Source organism: Olea europaea, chromosome 15 (assembly GCF_002742605.1).
Source record: "Olea europaea var. sylvestris chromosome 15, O_europaea_v1, whole genome shotgun sequence".
Classification (NCBI taxonomy): domain Eukaryota; kingdom Viridiplantae; phylum Streptophyta; class Magnoliopsida; order Lamiales; family Oleaceae; genus Olea; species Olea europaea.
Window position 1 is genome coordinate 21,884,036 of NC_036251.1, and position 22,139 is coordinate 21,906,174.

The 22,139-nt window shown below is 36.0% G+C and overlaps 2 protein-coding genes across 2 annotated transcripts in view; one reads left to right on the forward strand and one right to left on the reverse strand.

Moving 5' to 3' along the window:
• Positions 1-3,211: 3,211 nt before the first annotated feature.
• LOC111411387 (50S ribosomal protein L1, chloroplastic-like) lies at positions 3,212-8,022 on the forward strand. Its single transcript, XM_023041923.1, has 8 exons — positions 3,212-3,660; positions 5,089-5,268; positions 5,357-5,411; positions 6,392-6,535; positions 6,869-6,927; positions 7,248-7,367; positions 7,409-7,567; positions 7,680-8,022. The coding sequence occupies exons 1-8, from the start codon at positions 3,253-3,255 to the stop codon at positions 7,815-7,817; spliced, it is 1,263 nt and encodes a 420-aa protein (XP_022897691.1). The 5' UTR covers positions 3,212-3,252; the 3' UTR covers positions 7,818-8,022.
• A 70-nt stretch (positions 8,023-8,092) lies between these two features.
• Positions 8,093-22,139, reverse strand: part of LOC111410478 (structural maintenance of chromosomes protein 5) — a 39,060-nt gene continuing 25,013 nt past the window's right edge. The window contains exons 13-30 of the mRNA XM_023040833.1: positions 20,291-20,419; positions 20,110-20,208; positions 19,787-19,952; positions 19,303-19,448; positions 16,631-16,694; positions 16,398-16,522; positions 16,235-16,312; positions 14,794-14,866; positions 13,756-13,859; positions 12,425-12,541; positions 12,242-12,319; positions 10,743-10,842; positions 10,600-10,654; positions 10,229-10,277; positions 10,061-10,148; positions 9,896-9,968; positions 8,509-8,612; positions 8,093-8,419 (exon numbers count right to left, since the gene is read on the reverse strand). Coding sequence (XP_022896601.1) covers positions 8,358-8,419; positions 8,509-8,612; positions 9,896-9,968; positions 10,061-10,148; positions 10,229-10,277; positions 10,600-10,654; positions 10,743-10,842; positions 12,242-12,319; positions 12,425-12,541; positions 13,756-13,859; positions 14,794-14,866; positions 16,235-16,312; positions 16,398-16,522; positions 16,631-16,694; positions 19,303-19,448; positions 19,787-19,952; positions 20,110-20,208; positions 20,291-20,419 — 1,710 coding nt within the window. The 3' untranslated portion in view covers positions 8,093-8,357. The remainder of the gene's footprint in view (positions 8,420-8,508; positions 8,613-9,895; positions 9,969-10,060; positions 10,149-10,228; positions 10,278-10,599; positions 10,655-10,742; positions 10,843-12,241; positions 12,320-12,424; positions 12,542-13,755; positions 13,860-14,793; positions 14,867-16,234; positions 16,313-16,397; positions 16,523-16,630; positions 16,695-19,302; positions 19,449-19,786; positions 19,953-20,109; positions 20,209-20,290; positions 20,420-22,139) is intronic.

Genomic DNA, 22,139 nt, shown 5'->3' on the forward strand with positions numbered 1-22,139 from the left:
GAATTATAGTTTATATATTCAAAAATCAAAAGATAATACAATTTTTAGTATTAAATCACACACATCACAACCTTAATATTCATATCATTTTGCTCCTTAATCTCTCTCTACTTTACCTCTTATTCTCTCTACCTTATCACCACCACCGGAGAAAGATGCCGGAGAAGAGGGAGCAGCGATGTATGCCGCGAGAGGCATTCGGAAAGGCTTCTCTCTATTTGCTGCAGCACAACACAAACTCTGATCATCGTCTCTATTTGCTGCAGATCTAGTATTATGGTTAATTGGGTGGAAAAATTAGTTTGTGGTTTAAGTAGAAGTTTTGGTGAAGGCTAATGAATGGATTCAAAATAATGTTATTGACTTACTCAGGGTTCTAAATTTTCAACGGCTTTCACGCTAGGGGGTGCTCATCCACCCACTATAGCTGCCTTCTTGTTACGAACAAATGACCAAGCAAACGGAGGCGAAGCACCGGTGACAAGAGATTTTAGGGCTTTTTTACGATGACTGTTGTGGCGTTTTTGGTGCAATGGTGATGGCAGTGCATTGGTGTTAGTGGTTGGTGATTTTTAGGACTTTGTTGGTGTTTTTGGAACTGTAACAAATTTGTTGGTTATTGGAATGGTGATGGTTTTTGCTGGAATGACAAAGGTGATATGATGGTGGCGTTGTTGGATTTGGTGGTAGTAGTAGCGGTGGCTTTTTTGGATATGAATATAGAAGTGGTTGGTTGGTGATGACCGTGGAGTTGGCGGTGGAACCATCAATGACGATGGTTTTTGTTGGATTTGGCAGTGGCGGGCAGTTTTGCAATTGAAAATAGTGGTTTGTTGATGGCTGTGGTGGTGATCTAGAAAATTTATTAATTCGTGATCAATAAATCGTGTGATCTAAACATAGGGATGGCAATCGGATTTGCCGGCTCGGGCCACCCGTGACTCGGCTTGGGGCTCGGTAGACTCGAGCCTAGGCTCGAGTCCAGCCCCATTTTGGGGACACGAGCTTTGCCCGAGTCAGCCCGTGAGCTCGCGAACTTTATAATAATAATAATAATAATAATAATAATAATAATAATAATAATAATAATAATAATAATAATAATAATAATTGAGGCTGCCTTGGCAGCGAAACTACTACCTTTTAAGTTGCCAGGCAGCAGCTTAGGAAAAAAAAATGGGGGAGAAAATGAGCCCGCCCGACTCGGCCAGGAAAAAGTCCGAGCTACTCGGCTTGGCTCGAGCCCGCAAAAAAGCTCGGCCATTTTAATCGGGTAGAGTCCGAGCCGAAACTTTAGGCTCGTGAGCCGGCTCGGCCCGACTCGTTTACATCCCTACCTAAACATTTATTAAGTTATGACCAATAATTTGATAATTTATCATCATAAAATAAGTTGTGATTTATAAAATTTGTGATTTGTGATCACGAAATAGTATGTGGCTTATTAATTTGATAATTTTTTCATTGAAAAATAAATTATAACCTATAAAATTTGTAATTTATGATTGTGATGTTTGTAATTATGACTAACATAAATGTGACCATAAGTTATATAGTATTGTGACATTAATATATTTAATTAATAAAATATATATTTAATTAATTTTTTTTATAAATAAAATTTTATTAATGTATGACTTTTAAAATAATAAATTTTGTTTCTTAGTTTTGAAAAGAGTAATACTTAACCTCATAGATATGAAAATTCTCCCATATCAAATTTCATTGTATTTTTTTTGGGTTGGACCCATACATTTGATGGGCTAGATACCTACTTTAGATGGACCGAGGAATTTAAGTTTTTGGCCAATAAGGTTTATATCACCTATTTCAAAATTAAGAACAAATTCAAAAATCAAATATTTATTAAAATCTATTTATTGATTAATTAATTAATTATATATATTAAAGTCATGGATCTATACAATTTGATCACAAATTAACGATTTAGTTAGTCACATATTATTTTTCGGTCATAAATCAAAAAATTTATAGGTAATAATTTATTCATCGATCACAAAATCAAAAATTTTATAGCTCACAATTTATTCATTGGTTACAAATCACAAATTTTATAAGTCACAAATCATCTAATTAATTATCCACAAGTTATTTCTCGATCTTAACTGAGTCACAATCACAATTTTCAGATTGCATATTATTTGTTGGTCACAAATTTGATCACAAACAACCCCACGCAATCCCATCCCTACGCACGACCACAACCGCATCACCGCCTCAACTGATACAATCATGACCACTACCAGTGCACACTAGAGCAACCACAATACTAATCATAGCCACCACACACCACCAACCACATAGCCATGACTAACCACACCACACCGCGCCGCACCGCAACCACACTTCATCGCAACCGTAAAATTGCAACCACAACACCGCACCATCTAATCCCATCGTCATCATAACTCATCAGATCTAATCAAAGCCACCGCTAATGCATCGTGGAGTTTTTGGACGGCGAGGGTAGAGAGAAATGGGAGAGGAAGAGAGAATGAGGGAGCACGGTATAGAGAGAATAGATTGGAAAATAATCAAAGGAGAGTAGATAGTAGTGGGATGAATATGTAAAATGATTTAATTTTTGTAATAATATTATTATTATTTATAATAGTATATTATTATCTGATTTTTGTATAAAAAACCTTCAAATCTATTTTTGAAGTTGAATCTTAAAAATTTGAAAAAAGCCCTATGTATGGGGAAAACTTCACAGATGTCTACAGGACAGTTACATGGAGGTGGGCTTCATGTGAAAACTTGATGGGTGTGAGCTCTATGAAAATTGTTATTTGTACATTAATTTTTGAGTTTTTAATTGACACTTGTATTGTTGTTAAGTGTTAAATTGGATAAAAAATTGTTTAAAATATAAATTGTTCAATAAAATAATAACATGTAACCATAGTTTACATGTAGAAGGTTGCGTATTCTGCATATGTAAATGTAGCACGGTTGTAAAAATTCTTGCGGGGTTTAGCCCTTGTTTGATGCTCATTACTTGAAAATAAAAATGGGAGGAATAGTATTTTTTAGAAAAATGAGTGGTTGAAAAAGAAAGAAAAGTTTTCGATTTACGTGTACTATTATTTTATGAAAGATTGTGTGGTTGAAAATATGAGAGAGAAAAATAAAATGTAATGTAATTTAATTTAACGTGGATCAAATAGGGGATTAATTTCCACTTTTTTCGGTCTTATCTATCATCATTCATCACCTCCTTCCAGATGGATGGACATATATAGGCAAGCTATCATCACAAAATCCTTCTCTCCATACTGCTCGACAATGGCATCTTCAGGCACGTCCTTTACTGTCAAAATCCTCTCAATTCATTCCCAAGAGTTCGACTACCCCACCACCACCATCCCTTCTTCTCTCCCCTTCAGGCCATACACTGCAAGAAAGCCACTTTTCTTTACTTCCGCTAAAACTTTCTCGCTTGACCCTCTTGTGCTACAGTGTAGCAGTGCGTCTGATAATGGGCGCTTCTCGAAATCACTTGTGGCCTCGGCTTTGGCTACTGAATCTGAGATGGAGGAGGAGACTGTGGAACAGCAGGAAACTGATGGTGGGGGTGTTGCTGTTGCTACAAAGCCCAAGAAAGGCAAGGCTGCTTTGCCTTTGAAGAGGGACAGAGTATGTTATATAAAGAACATTTTTTTTTTTTTTGTTTAATTGTGTGTTTTGGGAGATTTATACATGGGTTTTGCTTGGTTTTTCTAGTTAATGTTTCTGCATCCGAAAATGTTATTGATAAAGCTTATAATTTGTGTGTGTTTGATTCATCCTCCTGGGGAGCAGGCCAAGCCATGAAGGAAAGGACAAAAGGAGGTTGCTTGCTCTCAGTCTCTACCTCTTCTTTTTGACGAAACTTCAAAATCTTATATGCTACTGTGGTTTAAATGAATAAGTTCTGCTTACTCCTTTTTTTACGCCTGATTTATGCATCTGATGGCCATATGGATATGAGGGGGGTTCTCTTGATGATGTAGTTTCTTGCTCTTGTATCCTAGATTGTACTGTCAAGAGAAAATTTTCTATTGTTTTGGTTGTATTGAGTGGTTATAATTGGAGATTTTTCAATTTTGTGTATAATTGCTTTTGTTTATCAAATATCTAGGAAACGGTATCACATATCTTTAGTTTTGAACATCATTCTCCTGCCTCCCAAAAGGAAAAAAGGGATAAACCAACTTAGACACAGACACACAAAATGTAAATATATTTGCTTGATTACATTTTAGTTTCTTGGATCTAAAAGGTTTAAAGCTTAACCTAGGCTGCTGCATTCCACATCAGAATAAGCTAACTCTAATATCCTGAGAGTTTTTTGCTTAGATTTCTCTTTATTAGCCTAATATCATGTCCATGTGTTCCTTGTTACAGAATTCTGTATTCTAGGTGTCTTCTATGGTTATAGTTGCTTCATTTGAGGGTTAATTTTATGCTTACATTTGTGAGGTAGAGTATGCTCATGTGGATATGTCTCTGCTTTCTATTAGCACCCAAAGTTTTAAGAGGTTTTTCTAATTAGAACATATTCTATTAATCTTACTTTCGCTTGCAATCATTTTAAACTTTTGACAAATTCTTTCCCTTGCCTCCCAGAAAAGCAAAACAGAATGGTCTTGTTTAATGTGAGACTTCTAATATTCCACGGTTTAGAGGTTAACTTGTTTACTGCATTCGAATTGGTCTACAGGTCAATCATAATTGGTGCATAGGGGGGAAATGACTCCCTCAGTGACACATATGCCTGTCATTATACTGTGCGTATGTGTGTAGGCAGCTATGTTTTGCATTTCTTTTTTCTTATTTGTTCTTTTATACCTCTTTTGGTGCTTTCTTGGAATACTGTGGCTTTTGAGGAGTACGCTAGAAATTCATGAAATATTTTACTTCAGGAAGTCAATCTACTTCACGAGCCTGGTTTATTTGTGGATTTAGTATCTTAAATTGTTGTATTTTTTAAAGCTATCAAATACTTTGTCCTTTATTCTTAACTTGCCCTATCTTTCAACTTCTCACATGTTTAAATATTTTTTGTTTTGCTGGAATTATTAGACAAGATCCAAGAGATTTTTGGAAATTCAAAAATTGAGAGAAAACAAAATGGAGCATGACTTGAAAGCGGCAATATCATTGCTTAAGCAATCAGCGAGCACAAAGTTTGTTGAAACAGCTGAAGCCCATTTCCGCCTCAATATTGATCCGAAATATAATGATCAACAACTGAGGGCAACTGTAAATTTCCTGACGTTATATGATATATGAAACGTGTTTCAAACTATTCTTGGCTGTTCCATAGTGGGATGAAATTTTCTTTGTTTAGGTTAATTTGCCCAAAGGGACCGGTCAGACTGTTAAAGTTGCTGTTCTTACTCAAGGTAATTCATTTTCTTTAGTTACTTCTATAATTTTGTTCAGATTTGATGGTCCGCGAGCCTTTTTTGTAGATGATGTGCAGAACATTTGTATTTCTCTATAGTTCAAAGATTACATTTCTCTGCAGTGATAGCATGTCATACTTATTGAAAGTGATAGGAATAGAACATAACGAAAGATGCTACTGTCATCCAATTAAAATAGCCAAATGAACAAAACTTCAATCGACGGAATGAGAGTGTGCTGAACCCTAGGACTCTCCCAGAAGCCATTAAAGGCTTGGTCATATTCATTCGACCATCAAGAATTCATCAACTATTGTCTTGTCTTTAAAGAAATACTGAATTATAGAGATGATGTTAAATAGTTGCGATCCACGGGAAACATCAGCTGCCAGTCTTGCCTAACTACTTGCAATAAATTTTATCCTTATATAAATGGTTATAATATATCTTCATTGTCCATGCTATGGAATTTACTTGAAAGTGACATGATGAGGAAAATGTTTTGATGGATTAATTTCATGTATCAAGATTTAGTTCATGTAGAATTATATACAATTGAAGTCAAGTCAGTAACCAAATTATCCATTGCATGACTAGAAACTACGGAATTGTCCTCCTGAACGGTGATTAGGATGGGTGAAAGAGAAAATGTTTCACTTATTGAGATTACGTAGATTGTTACAATAAATAATACAGATAAATATTTAGTTATCTAAACAGGAATAAATTATTGTGAGAGATTTTAAAGCATGCACAAGATTAATAGTTCGGATAAAAATTATCTCCAGTATGGATTGTGTAAAACCAAATGAAGTAGAAAAAGAGGGGTTGAAGAATATATTATAAGATCAGAGATTTTTTGCCTTTGTAGCTTAGCATTATTAGTTTCTGATCTCCTATTCACCCTCATTCAAATTTTGTCAAACACAGTGATACCATCTAGTTAGTCTTATTGTTGTACAGTTAAATTTCTGTAGGTGAAAAGTTCGATGAGGCGAAAAATGCAGGAGCAGATCTTGTTGGTGGAGAGGACTTGATAGCACAGATAAAAGGAGGATTCATGGATTTTGACAAATTAATTGCCACACCCGATATGATGCCTAAGGTATCATTATGCTATTAACATCATGATAAATTACATGGATTGTTGCATCACATTGCCAATTTCCTTTGCTCATCATAATCTCACTATTCTCTTCCTACTGAAAAAATAATAAAAAATGCTACTTCGATATATCTTCTGTAAACTTCGCTGGTAACCCCCCCCCCCCCCCCCTCTTTTTTTTTTTTTTAAGAAAGTGAATAGCCACATGATAAATATCTGTCCACTGGCTCTGGTGACTTTTCCATTTTCAAAAACATAGTAATTTGGTCCTTCCTGATATGCTCAGTGTATGTCCAATGTTATTCTTGTTATTGCTCATTGCCTAACTCTATTTCTATATCTTCTTTAGTTCCACCACTTCGAGGGAGCTACCTTATCCACTTTGGTGGTTTGAAACATGGAGCTCTTGTCTGTATGTAGTCCGAAAATCATGAAAATCTGTTACATGTTCCATCATGTTAACTGATCTTGGAACATTATGTGCTTTATGGGTCACTTTCTGAAAATGACCATTTTATCATAGCAGACTTATTTTTCATCCCTGCTCTCTTTGGCGTTCTCTATTGAACTTTTACTCTCCAGAAACTGGAAATCAAGCGCCTGACTTCCAATAAATCTAGATGTTAATGATAGACTTTCTAAGCAAGAGGCTTTAACACCCCCCCCCCCCCCCGCCCCCCTCATCTGTTTTATCAGTTTATGTTTTTCAATTGATATCAAAATTTCAGAATATATTGCATTTATTGCTAAAAATTTACTTCTGTATTGGAAGAGAGTGCAACATCATTTTACGAGTTAAAAGTCATAATCGCGTACACTATCGAAAGCATTTTCCGCCTATGTTCCAGGTCTTAAGTAGTGTGGACTTTATTGAAGCAAGCGTTTTTAAATTCTTTATATAGCTGATATAAGTTCGGTGCAGGCTATAGAGGAATTTAAGAAGGGGAAGGTTGAATATAGAGCTGATAAAACAGGGATTGTTCACTTGCCTTTTGGAAAGGTTGATTTTTCAGAGGAAGATCTGATGATAAACTTTCTTGCTGCTGCGGTATGTCGTAAAATTTGATCATTTTTTTGTTTAATCTATATCTTTTCTCGTGCTGCAGCAACAGTCCAAATGCATCAATAACACATTTGCTTCAATTGTGTTAATTTTCCAGAAATCAGTAGAAGCAAACAAGCCATCCGGAGCTAAAGGTGTGTACTGGAAAAGTGCCCATGTGTGCTCATCTATGGGTCCATCAATCCGGTTAAACATAAGGGATATGCTCGACTACAAGCCCCCATCAACTGCTTAGAGTACACAAAAACCTATGTAAAGATTTTTGGCATTTGATTAACTTCTTTATTGCACAAGTGCCCTTGTTTTAGCAGAAGGTATAGAAAAAGGAAGATGTCTGAAAGGAGAGTTTATGCTCCAGTTGACCATCAGTCTCGAATCGTTTTGTAGTTTATGCAATTTTATGTTTCATATAATCAAATTCTAGCATGCATTTCTCGTCCTGCACAAACGTACAAATAAACCAATCTTTAAAGGACCTTTTTTATATACTGTAAAAGTTACGTTTATCACTGCAAGTCAAAAAAGTAACTGATTTTGAATTACAATAGCTATTTTTAAGTAAAAATGATCATTGAAAGGACTCGGATAGTTGCAATATGTCGACAAAATAGTTAAACAATTAGTAAATAGACCACTCACAATCTTTTTGCAGATTGTTGAGCAAAAGGAATTATGCAACAAGAAAATACTTTACACAGCTAAACGGAAGAAAAAGTGACTTGGTATGTATCGCATCTAGCTTACAACAATGATATCCACGTGAGATCAGAGGACCTTAGCAGTAGTTTCCTGCCAACCGAGCCCCAATAGATCCCCAATTTTCACCACTGCTCCACACTGCAAATTGGCACAAGAAAGACGTCAACATGTAATAGAGATCAGCTTCAAACAATGGGGTGTATGTAATTAAACTACTGACGGCTAACCTTTTGAGGGCTGCTCAATCCAAGGTCCATTCATTACAGTAAGAATGCTGCAAGCTTCGCTATATTCAAGATTTGGCAGTAATTTTGGTGTTAGCAAGAAGCACCTGCACAGCATTTGAATGATTATTACATTTCGAGCTAATTCCAGTTACTTTGGTAATGCAGAAAGAGGCCCTGGTCTCTGATACAACCAACTGATAAAGGGAGATGAATTGATCGACTAAATGATATATAAGAGAACAAATTATTGCCGCAGAGGATTTAAAAATTCTATTATGTAACAGATAGCAGACAATGTTAATGCAGGCAGCTGTTAGTTATTAATGAATGTGATGAACATGAATATACTTCCCAAACATGTAAAGTGACTTCAGTAACTAGTCGACCAAAAAGGGTAAAATAAAAGCAATCTCTTACTGTGGTGTATTTGGTTGGCTGGCAGCTCGGACCAATTGTTGAAACATATTTCTCTCATTTATGGGGTCCATACCTTGGAAGAAATAAGAAATATTGATAATTCCTTCTGTTCAATAAACATATAACATTGCAACGAGACTTGGCCGGTTAAAAATGTTAACCAACCTTGATTTATTTCATCAACTACCCTAAATGGGCAGTTGGTAAGATCTTGTAAAGAGACAAGGTAAAGAATGGTTGAAACAGAGCGTTCCTAAAAAGTAAGGTGTCAGAAGGAAATTAGTAGCCATAGCAAGAAGATCTTGTACAGAAAAACTCAACCATATGCCATACCCCTCCAGATTGGTGGTGAGCACTTAAAACCTGAAGCTGTCCTGTTTGCCTGGTGATCACAGTGGAAATTAATAAAAATAATATAAAAATGTAGTAATAGGAAAAAAATCCACAACCAAAATCCACATCACTAAGATGCCACAGATAATACATATAGAATGAAATCACTATAAGTCTGAAAGTGTCACATAACATCCACTTCCTATGCGCAGGACTCTCTCCTCTATCTTCGTATATATTGATAAGATGTGTCTGCTACAGAATTACACAAACTCAAAAACAGCAGCAGGTTTTTATAAAATGAAACACTTTTGATGCAACCAAGTAATTTGCTTGAGAAAGAAATAAGTACAACGAGCTAATTCCAGTTACTTTGGTAATGCAGAAAGAGGCCCTGGTCTCTGATACAACCAACTGATAAAGGGAGATGAATTGATCGACTAAATGATATATAAGAGAACAAATTATTGCCGCAGAGGATTTAAAAATTCTATTATGTAACAGATAGCAGACAATGTTAATGCAGGCAGCTGTTAGTTATTAATGAATGTGATGAACATGAATATACTTCCCAAACATGTAAAGTGACTTCAGTAACTAGTCGACCAAAAAGGGTAAAATAAAAGCAATCTCTTACTGTGGTGTATTTGGTTGGCTGGCAGCTCGGACCAATTGTTGAAACATATTTCTCTCATTTATGGGGTCCATACCTTGGAAGAAATAAGAAATATTGATAATTCCTTCTGTTCAATAAACATATAACATTGCAACGAGACTTGGCCGGTTAAAAATGTTAACCAACCTTGATTTATTTCATCAACTACCCTAAATGGGCAGTTGGTAAGATCTTGTAAAGAGACAAGGTAAAGAATGGTTGAAACAGAGCGTTCCTAAAAAGTAAGGTGTCAGAAGGAAATTAGTAGCCATAGCAAGAAGATCTTGTACAGAAAAACTCAACCATATGCCATACCCCTCCAGATTGGTGGTGAGCACTTAAAACCTGAAGCTGTCCTGTTTGCCTGGTGATCACAGTGGAAATTAATAAAAATAATATAAAAATGTAGTAATAGGAAAAAAATCCACAACCAAAATCCACATCACTAAGATGCCACAGATAATACATATAGAATGAAATCACTATAAGTCTGAAAGTGTCACATAACATCCACTTCCTATGCGCAGGACTCTCTCCTCTATCTTCGTATATATTGATAAGATGTGTCTGCTACAGAATTACACAAACTCAAAAACAGCAGCAGGTTTTTATAAAATGAAACACTTTTGATGCAACCAAGTAATTTGCTTGAGAAAGAAATAAGTACAACGAAACGAAAGATTCACCTGAACTTAACTTTTATCAGGATACCATATTGATCGAAGTCCATGTCATGTTCATCTGAAAAAGAGGTAAAAAAAACACTGATCAAATAAAGAAATATTAGAACTCCTCAAAATTTGTTATTTAGTAGATAAAAGACAATGACCTAAAGACACCTCTCCTGCAACTGCCATTTCTTGGAAATTGCGACTAAAAGTTTCATTAATTTGAGTCACAAGACTTCTCAGTGTTGGAAGCCAACTTTCCTGCAGACAGATTATAGTCAGAATACACCAGTTGTCTGTCAAGTCTGACAAGCATGTTGGCATCAACAAAAAACCATCATATCTTAATCTTCTATTACTACAAAGAAAAATAAAATTTCTGTTGGATGATACAATCTGTCGGACGATTGATCAGTGATTACCGTCAAAGAAATATGGGAGGAACTTTATCAACCAACAAAAAATTTTGCTGGTCAATTTAATAAAAACAAAGTTCTAAAATTGGTTAATGATCCACCACTGGAAAAAGGTCGCGGAAAATGATGCTATTATCTTTTTATAAAATAGAACATAAGAGATGTTTTATATCAATTGGTAAACAAATATACAATATGTCACTTTGTCTTTTTCCATTGTTAATCCCTCGATCGTTTCAACATTAAGGGCATATACTGTCTCCCTCCCTCTCTCTCAAAATCTACCTTTGTTACTCTCCCTCGTGCTGTTTCTCATCAGAATCAATCCTGCAACTGCTGTTAGATTAAAAACACAACCATTCTTCCCTCCCTTCCCCAGTAACCCCTGCCAGGCCGTCAAATGCCACACCCACAACCCCCTCCCCCACATTTCAAGGCCAACCCATCTCATCCTGTACCCCAACCATACTGACGTTGTCCAATAAATGTTTCAAAGACTTCATTTCATTTTTTCCTTCAAAGTTTCATTTTCAAGGTAATTATTAAATTTCTTTGTTCATTTTTGTAATTATTTAGTTAACTTTGTTCGTTTATATTATTTTTTATAATAATTTATAACGTTCACGTGCACAATGGTTTCCACATGCCAACAAATGCATGCTCAAACCAGACTACATCTTATTCCTTAGTTTTAAAAATAAAATTAGGAGAATGCCAAGCAATCAAGATTGATTATGTTGGGTTGGTTCAAAAATCTGGATGTTACTTTTAAGAGGGAACATATCAGTCATTGAATTAAGAGAGTAACTTTCCCACTGGATTTAATTTGTTTATTCTTAAATTTTAATTTATAAGAACATTAATTGCTAGTTTGATTTCCAAGACATGCTGAGAGACTGAGAGCTCAAGGACTAAAAAGCAGGGGGACTTGGGCAAGATGGCATGCGGCAGCAGTGAGAACCCTATCACAGTCTGAGCTCATCGAGCTTATGCATACAACCCCTAACACCAATGTCCCCAACCCACCGCTGACAGATAGCACACCTATTGGCAGAGAGTGCCCAATGATCTGGAAATTTCATATTGATCCTTCTATTAACAACTATCATTAGAAGATGAATACAATTACTGACAGATTTTCCTATTTGCAGTTGTGAATTTTTGTAGCTCTTTCTTCCGTTTCTGTTTCTATTCCAAAACAATTACTGGTAAAACAGTAGTCAAGATAATCCAGATCACTTAACCTTCAAAGCATTGATTTCAACTACTCGGCTATGTAGTTCCTTCTCATCCATTTCTTGTTTCTGACTTAGGTCTTCTATCTGCACAATGCATTCATTTTACCACAGAAAGGAAAAGGAAAACATGTAAATAAAGAGTTGTCACAAGCAAATTTTTCCTGAAGAAATGAAAAAAGTGAGATATACTTTTCTCCGACGGCCTTCATATTCTTCCAGAATGTTGTGATTAAGAAAAAGAATAGAATTGGCTTGAGAAATAGTATCTTGAATTGCAGCTTCCAGTTCCTCAATAGAAACAGGCATCTGTGGGTAATATTTCCAAATGAGCACCGACAAACTCATAAATGAATAAGCACACAAAGTAGTGATAAACAATATTTCAGAGAGTTTAAAGGTGTGGAGAGTAGTATTCCCTTTTCTTGTTCATTTGCTTTTAAAATAAGACCCCGTACATCTATAGATTCAAATTTTTTTTCCTTGATAGTGCTGATAGAGCTGAATTTTCTTACTAGTTATTTGGCTTGTTTCAATTTCTAGTTATAAATAATGTCATAAGAAGAATCAGATACAAAAAAATTGAGACCATGTCATTCCCTCTAACTGGAACCTGAAATAAAATAGGAACGAGCAAGCAATTTAGTACTCCCCAACTGTTGAAAGAATGCTAAGTAGGAAGAAACGGTCACCACTCACCAGAATCTTTTAGCAGATCTACTATTAAAGAATGCCAAATACTAAAACTAGCTTTATCCTGGCCCAACCGTTGAGAATTTAGTAAAATATTGTCAATTTTTCTCCCAAGTTTGACCAAATACTATGTCTTCTTCTCTTGTAATATCAGCATCCAGATTGTTTATTAGCAAAAAAATGTTGAGGGTTAACTAAGCAAACAGGTGGTAAAATATTCAGATATCACTTCATAAGTTGTATTGGAGGCATAGATGGGAATTACATTGGAAAAGATAAAATTCATCTCCAATATATACCTGAAGTCAATATTTGGGAATCATGCAATATTTCAGAGGATGGTCAGTACTAATGTTACAGATATGATTAGCAAACAGACATCAAGCATGGGTTTTGCAAAGATCTGCTGAACACAGTGAATGAAGCTGCATCCATTTGAATTATAACATGGGAAGCTATAAAGCATTGATTTGAGTGGTGATGGCAGAATATGGGAATACAATAATGCTTTTGAAAACAAAAAGTAAAGAAATATTGTGCCAAACCCTTTGAAGGGGCAGTGACTTGTGAATTATAATTATGCTAATTTTTAGCTTTGTAGGCTAACTAGAGCAAAATTTTCCATGAGGTGGAAATCTTCACTTGGTAAGGCCAATTGTATTTTACAGAGTATAATATTACTATTTTTAAGCACTGATCTAAAATTATCCAAATCATCTTCTATGCATACAAGTGTCTGGAAACACAGCAAAAAGCTTATTGTATAGCCATAAATAATGCATCAATTTTAAGCTGTCAATTTATCAACATTACTTAAGCTAGAAGCAAACCTCCATAAAAGCACGCTCAAGTTCAGGAGTAATCACAGCAACTGATTCTGCATGTTTCTTGGCATCTATAAGTTCTTCTCGACAATCCTCAACTTCTTTCTTACCTAACCAGCAGACAATAGAATAGTAAGACTTTGTATAGCAACAATTCTAAGTTGTTAACTCTATTCAAATGTAAATCAGGCTACAAGGATCAGTTAGCAGGTAACAGTTTCTACGTCAGGGTACCGAAAGAATAAAGTCCTAATTGCATACTTTTGAGCGTCTATACGGGCCGGCATATGGTACAATCATTTTTTTCCTGGTTGAAGAAACGATCAGTGAAAATGGAGTTACAAAGTACTGCAAACATCCCAGTGCCTCAGGTTTTGATATTATGCTTCAAATGACAATTGGACAAGCCAATTAAAAATAAATAAAATAGGAGAACAGCTGCACATAAATTGCCTTTCCTCCTATCTTTAATATGCATAAACTCCTGCTTTTATTTTCTTTTGAAAGCTCGATTTTTACAGAATAACTAAAGAAAGTACATTCACGAACACATGAGGAGACCCTTAAGTATTTTACTTTCAACCAATATTGATAAGAAAAAGTCCACATGTTATGGATCTCACAAACTTGCAATTAGATTCAACATAATATATATCTTCACCATTATCTGCCAACCAGTTCTCTCTTTCAATTTGCATGTGAACAACTTCGAAGCAGAATATCTTGTGTCTGTCAACTAAATACAAGATCAGAAAATGAGAAAGACGTGTATCATTTTCCATCCTTTGATTCTACTCCTTTTCTTTTATTCTTTTCTTCAGATAAAAGGACAGGGGCTCCAATAATGCTCTTACAAATGATTTATCATATTTTATATTTTCAACTATTCTCTTGGCTTTAAGAAACCTTCAATTATTTCTCACAACGAAACGAGAAAACAAATGAGAGAATATATTATTATAATAAGAAAAACTGGATAAGACAATGTTCCCAGCAAGTTCAGAATTGGAGAAAGTATGAAATCAAACTCAGAATGTAACTTACGATATTCAAAATTCAAGGACGCTTGCATAGCAAACCTTTCTTGTTGCTTTACATTGCTTTCCATCTCTTTAATCTATATTGCCAACACAACAAATCATAATTTCATGGAAAGCATAAGTATTATTTTCATTTAGTTGACCAAGTGGACAGAACCATATACAACTTTGAATAAATACATCAATTTATAAGTGATGAACAAGGAATAGAGCAAGATACACACTTATCAATAAATCGAATGCTCTGATTGGTGAACATCTGTTAGAGAAAACTTGATACCGAATTTCTTTGATTTTCTAAACTAGACATAATTCAAGTGCATTTAAGAGGTTGCTAACGGTGGAGAAAGGCAAAAGAAAGAAAAGGAAAAAATCAATGTAGAGAACGAAAGAATATAAGAAAAGAAAAGGCTTCAATCAGTTGTAGTAATCACCATACATGAAATCTCTTAATTAAAAGGCCATCTGAAAATGGCCAACAACAAACACGACAAAACCAAACAAATGCACTTGTAAGTTGGAAACATTCACATCAGATAAAGATTTTTGAATCATTCCTATTAATATTTTTCGGATGAATTCACAACTTATGATTATTTACACAGAGTGTTTGGTGTGTGCTAAAAGGATCCAAATCTTTTCTTTCATGTGTTCTTAATGCATCCACCAGCTAGAAACAAAAAAAGTGGAACAACAAGGCTTGCCTGAACCCATCCTATTCATGTATTTCTAATAAATCCATTTTTAATCCCTGTATTATTTATGGTAATAGAGAAAAGTTCTGGTGCTGGTTCCCATTCGTTCTATTACAGATTTTCAGTAATCTTTTGTTCAATCAGTATCAAAGAAAATTAGAAAGCAATGTATAGCTTAGGTATGTTCGAATTTGACATTTGAAGTAAAATGTTTCTTGTGATTTAAATCACAAGTGCACAGCATGATCAATTCAAGAGGGTGTCCCCCATTTAAGGCCTCCTACACAAGCCCACGAGTCCTTGAGGACTGACTTTTGTTGTAAAAAATAGTTTTTGGTTTCGATGTTTGTGTAAACTAGTCATTTGAAGTAATGTATAGAAAGATTAGGTACCCACAGCTAATTAAACACCATATCAGAAAACAGAAAGGCCGCAAGTGCTTCCTAAATGTAAAGTCAAACTTAAAAACTTTTCATAAATGTAAAAAGTTAATGGCACTGATGATATCAGCAAAACTATCCAAACTGCAGTGCAAGAAATAGATAAACTAGTTCAAAAATGATAGGCACAAATGGTGATTTTTGAAATCACAGTGATTTAATAGCAAATAAATGTAGCGATAAATTTTTTTTCTTAAGATACTAACTTATATAATTTTTTAAATAAATCTAAGACCTGCTACAGGATAAAGAAGTCATGAAATAAGAAAGCACATGTTTCCAGCACCAAGATCCAAGAATGGAAGTATACCTTAGCTTCAAGTTCAATGGAGACCATGTTCAGTTCAGCAAAACTTCTCCGGTAAGCAACAGCCTCAACTAGTAAACCCTATTAAAAAACAATGAGGGAAGTAAAGAACCACCTTGCTGAATAAAAATAGAGTTAACCAACATATCCAGATAGAAAGCTTCACCTTGATCTCCATCGCACATTGAAATCGCTGAATCTTCAATTCTTTAACCTGGTCAATAACCTTTGTAATAGAGACATCTGGATCATTCTCCCTTTCTATTGACTTCAACTTTATCCTTCTTTGGTCTAGGTTTAGAGATAGTCGTTTCTCAAAGAAATGTCCAAAACAATATATTGATTTACTTTATGAAAATATGTTTATCTTAATAAATTCAAAATTGCTGTGATACTCACGAACAAGGTTTTCCATCTCCCGTCGTTTCTTCTTCTCCTTTTGTGACATGTTTACAATCTCCTCCTGAAAGAATTAACTCAACTTATGAGTTGTTTTGAAGAGCACGCACAGCAAAAGCCATTACATGGATATCAATACAACCGTAATTGTAAATTTGTAATCAGGGTAGTATGATCCCACGGGCTCAAGAAAGGCACAAACTGTACATTATAGAGATGCCTAGTACTCAGGAATCAGGATGCAACTGAACTTTTGGTGATGATTTCGATTGACAATTTCTTCTGAGCATACGGGTGGAGTTTGTTAGTTCCAGTTATTCTAGTCTTTTCAAACATTAAGGCCGTGGTTGATTTGCCGTTTTCGGCCCATTTTCCGTTTTTCGTTTGCGAAAACGCATTTGGTCTGTCGTTTTCAAAAACGAGTTAAAATTTATAAATGAAAACGTAAAACGACTTTTTATCGTTTTCAGCGTTTTCAGTTATAAATGTCGAAAACGCAAAAAAGGGGCCATTTTCGAGGAAAACTAAAAATCGTTTTGAAAATAAAAATGCAAACCAACCACTACCTAATTTATTGAAAACTCAAAAAGATCTTACCCAAAAGTAGAGGTTGTCATGTTGACCGTTAGGTTTCAACAAACCGTACATGGGATTATCCTTTAATTTTTGTATCGTGTGTTTGCAACATGAAGAATATACTCAAATCATTTCTTGCACTCAAGAAATATCATTCGTATTTTTCATTGTTCTGCAAGTCTCTTATCCTTCCTAGATCTTTCATTGCTATTTATCACACTAAATTCAAGGGGTTCGCTCAAAGGTAAGGTTTTGCAAAGCCATCTCATCGTGGCTATCATTTGGTCATTTGGAGAGAGAGGATCACAAGAAGCTTGATGAGCAATGCACGCTTGAACAGAGACAGAGAGAGCTCTGGGCCCCTTAGTACCCATATAGGAAAGCTCTGTGGAGATTTTTCGTGGGTCAACAACTTTTTCAACCTCAGGGAGCATAAGGCGTTGTACTCAATGTTGCATCTCATTTTACCCGTTTGCATATGTTCCTCAATGATGCGTACCTCCATATGGGTGGGAGCTGGCCTCCCACTCTCTAATGTTGAAATTGGCTTCACCATCCAGAGGCAGATTCAATTATGCAGTATGGTAGCATATAAGGGCATCAAGAATCAGTGTCAATCCTACTTCCCAAGCTCTGTGCTCATGGGGAACTCAGCATGGGGTTACCGCCGGAAATAAAAGAGGAACGATAAATCAGTACCTTGTTACGCTCATTCATTTGGCCGCTAAAACTTTAACAATCTACCCAGCCCCTATCCGCTTCAATCATGGCTCCTCGGCACACCACATTGTCCCTTTCCACCAAACTAGGAACCCACCTATTACCAGTCGCGCCAACCTGAATCACAAGGCTCATTTCACCAAATCTGAGCACTTGCTTGTCACTAATATTCTTACTATCCAAAGCCTTGAACCGTCATAAAGTCGTAGACCCAAGTCCTCATTATCTGCAAAACAATTGCAAGATAATCCAGCTACCACTGTAGCCTCCCCATCCACTATAGGATTTATCACCGCTTCATTATCAAATTTAGGTCAACAATTAATGCACCCATTAGCTATAGCAGCCTTGCTCATAGAGGACAAGACATCCTCTAAATATTAGAAAATAAACACACAAAGCTATACCACATTACACCTCTTCCCAAAGATACAGGAAAATAGGACACGTTTAAATTCTTCAAATTTCCAATCCAACAGAAACTCAAAGGCCTTAGCTAACCTCTCAGAAAAATAGCATTCCTCTCTAACCATAAAACTCAAAAGACTGACAAACCCACCAACTTCCAAATAGTTTTAGTTCTTTGAAACCAGAACCACCATTACACTGATATATAATGGAAATTCAGGTTCTAGGCGTCTTCCAATCAATTCAAGGTTCAATAACAGGTTGCACCAAAACATCAAGGCCAACTCTTAATGCAACAACATATGATATAATAAATCAATTCAGCATCATTATGGCACCGAACACACCATGAAGAAGATAAAAGAATATATGGTGTTGTGTGCACACACATATTGCAGACATGCAGACTGGTACGTGTCAATAGGATATGATCCCCCGTGTCCTGTGAAATTGGTCCCGTGTAATTAGTGTACATAGATAGCAAGAATTCCATACATAGATAGCTAGAATCATGTAACGGCTGATCTACAGCCTAGTAATTAGCCTTATTTCATCTATTTAAGGAGAGCAACTCTCGAATGGAGAGGCATTCAAACTGAAAATAAATCGGCTTTGTCATGGTATCAGAGCCCTAGATCTGAGAGGACTCCTTTGTTTAGCAATTTTCTTGCTATCTATGTACACTAATTACACGGGACCAATATCACGGGATTATACCCTACACGGGGGATCATATCCTATTAACAGTACATGTGCTTATTGATATATATTCAAGTCCATTTACGTTCTATCTAGTGTCACAAGCTCTTCAATTACTATATCATTGAAAACAAAATGTCAAGGAGTGCTACTTAATCCAGGTAGCTAATGCTTTTGTTCTGTGAAAGCAATCAAATATGAATCATCGAGGAATTTGACAAAGGACTATGAAGCAAATAGAAAAGCAGTTTCCACAAAGCTATACTTACGCGTTCACGCCTATGTTCAGCAGCTTCATCTTCCTTCTGTCTTAGCTCCATTTGAAGAGCTTTCAAATCTGAATCTATAGTAGAGATAGTGTCCTCCAGCTCTGTTTTCCTTGATTTGAGACGCTCAATTTCCCCAACATCCAGATCTAAAAGGGAAAAGTAGTTCAAAAATTACAGAGGCTAGTTATTAAATATTACCACACGCGAAGTTGTATATTAGCAGAATGTCTTAAACCTTTTTGGTCAAGCTGAATATTCATAGGAGCAGAATTTACAATGGTTTAGTTTGTCTTAGATTCTGATCTTTGGGGCTAATGATACTAGTACGAAGTTCATATTTTTTTTAAGGAGTTATAATCTAAATGATATAGTATCACTAGCAAATCCATGATCTAAAAGGATCAATTAGACAAAAAAGTAAGCTATTCTATAACAAAATCTAACAAACAAGGGAAGTACTATAAGCAAATGAAAATGAACGTACTACAGAGGAGAAGTTGGGAACGGGTTACAGATTCTACACTTGCAGAAACATGATCCCCGTAGCGGGACCTGGACCAACGATAATGATTCTCTGGGGTCCATACATCCATAATTCTTAATCCAAGGACCTGATCAGCTTTCTGATCAGTTTCTTTAGAGCCAATATACTGAGAAAAAAATCTTGACGTCAGAAAGATTGTTAAAATACCAAAACCAGTTCTCAGAAATGATCTTCTGCCATAGAATACTCTTATTCCAATATTTGACCCTGCTCAATTTGTATGAAGGTACACAATATATAAAAAGATACATGAGCAAGCATACTGAATGTTCCAATCCAAATTGACTTGTCAAAACATCTTTGACAGCATGTGGAGCTTCAAATACTTGGTCCAGCCTGGAAGATATGCCAAGTTTAAGCATCTGCTTAAGACAGTCAAACAAAACATTGAATTAGTACTCAACAGAGCATTAGTGATGAATTTAAATAAAATTAAAGTAATACCTCCTCAGTTGTTTGAAAAGGGTTCCGATGTTGGCCTTCATCACCAACATGATTAATGACAGGAACATCATAGGACCTCAGGTTTTTAAATAGAAAATCACGGTCATCAGAATCCTGAGTAATAAAAGCCTGGATAGAATAACCAATCAGGAAAAAGAAATTGGCAGGTGGAAAAAGGAAGATTATGAAAAAGCTAACAATCATGCAAACAATATTCTAAAGCAAATCCTATGCTTCATGCAATGCCATAAGTGAAAAAATAAACATCCAAGACTTGAGGATTATGAGATTTGACGTAACATCTTTATAGCTGGTGTCCCAAAGGAAAATTAATACTTCTGAAATGGTTTTTTTTTTTTTTTTTTTTTTTTTTTTTGATAGGTAATTATAGAATTTTATTTCTTAAAAGAGAGTACACGGGAGGTATACAATCACTTTAAGCATGAAAGGAACAACATAAAATTAGGCAACCCTACAATAGAATTTTTAGCCACTGCATTAAACCAAGTATACAAAGTCAAAGAAAATAATTCTCTTATCTGCTCTATTGTCTTTATTTGGTCTTCGAAACATCGATCGTTCCATTCTCTCCATATGCACCATACAATGCATCCCGGAATAAGATTCCAAAGAAGTTTGCTATCCTTATCCCGAAGTTTTCTCCTCCATGCTTGCACCACGTCTTCTATACGCCTAGGTAGCACCCAATCCATTGATTGAGAAGCCAAAATAATGTTCCAAAGCCAACGTACACCATCACAATGAATGAATAAATGATCAATCGTCTCTCCATCCTTCTTGCACATATAGCACCACTCGGTTACATAAAATCCTTTGCGTCGAAGATTATCCACCGTTGACACCTGTCCCCTCATAATTGTCCACAATAGAAAAGCTACCCGTGGAGGCAATTTGCTTTGCCAAACCATCTTCCAAGGTAATGAACTTTCCACAAATCCCAAAACGGATTGAAAGTATGAGCGGACTAAAAAAATACCGTCTCGAGCCGACCTCCACCTGCTGCAATCACCCTCTCCTACCCGAATTTGTATCTCATGCAAAGCAGTAAGAAACAACGAATAATCTTTCAATTCCCAATCCTGTAAGCCCCTTTCAAAAGTAATATTCCAACTAAAGCCCCCATTATGAATGTCTAATACATCACCCACCATAGCAGCAGGCTCTAACGCAATGCGGTATAATGAAGGAAATCCCTCCTTTAACGGTTGATCGCCACACCAACTATCATGCCAAAATCTAATATCAGTGCCATTTCCCACCACAAAATTCAGTTTCTCGCTAAAATCACTCCATCCCCGTCGGATATACCTCCACAAACTCACCCCATAGGAGCCACGACCCTCAACCGTACACCAACCCCCCTCCATCACACCATACTTTGCCCCAATGATTTCTCTCCAAAAGCTCTCCCTCTCCACTCCAAATCGCCACAACCACTTGTCCAATAAAGTCTTATTAAACAAAACAAGGCTCCTCATTCCAAGCCCCCCATCCTCATAGGCAAACAAACAGTACCCCAATTAACCAAATGCATTTTCCTCTCCTCCCCTAGCCCTGCCCACAAGAATTCTCTTTGAAGTCTCTCTAATCTATTTGCCACTGCAACCGGAATAGGAAACAATGACAAAAAGTAAGTGGGGAGATTTGAGAGAGTGGATTTAATAAGAGTAAGTCGGCCTCCCTTAGAAAGATACATACGCTTCCATCCTGCTAACCTCCTCTCCATTCTTTCCATAATACCATTCCAAATATGTGTACTTTTAAACCGTGCCCCTAGCGGGAGCCCTAAATATGACATGGGCAATTGTGCAACCCTACATCCCAATAT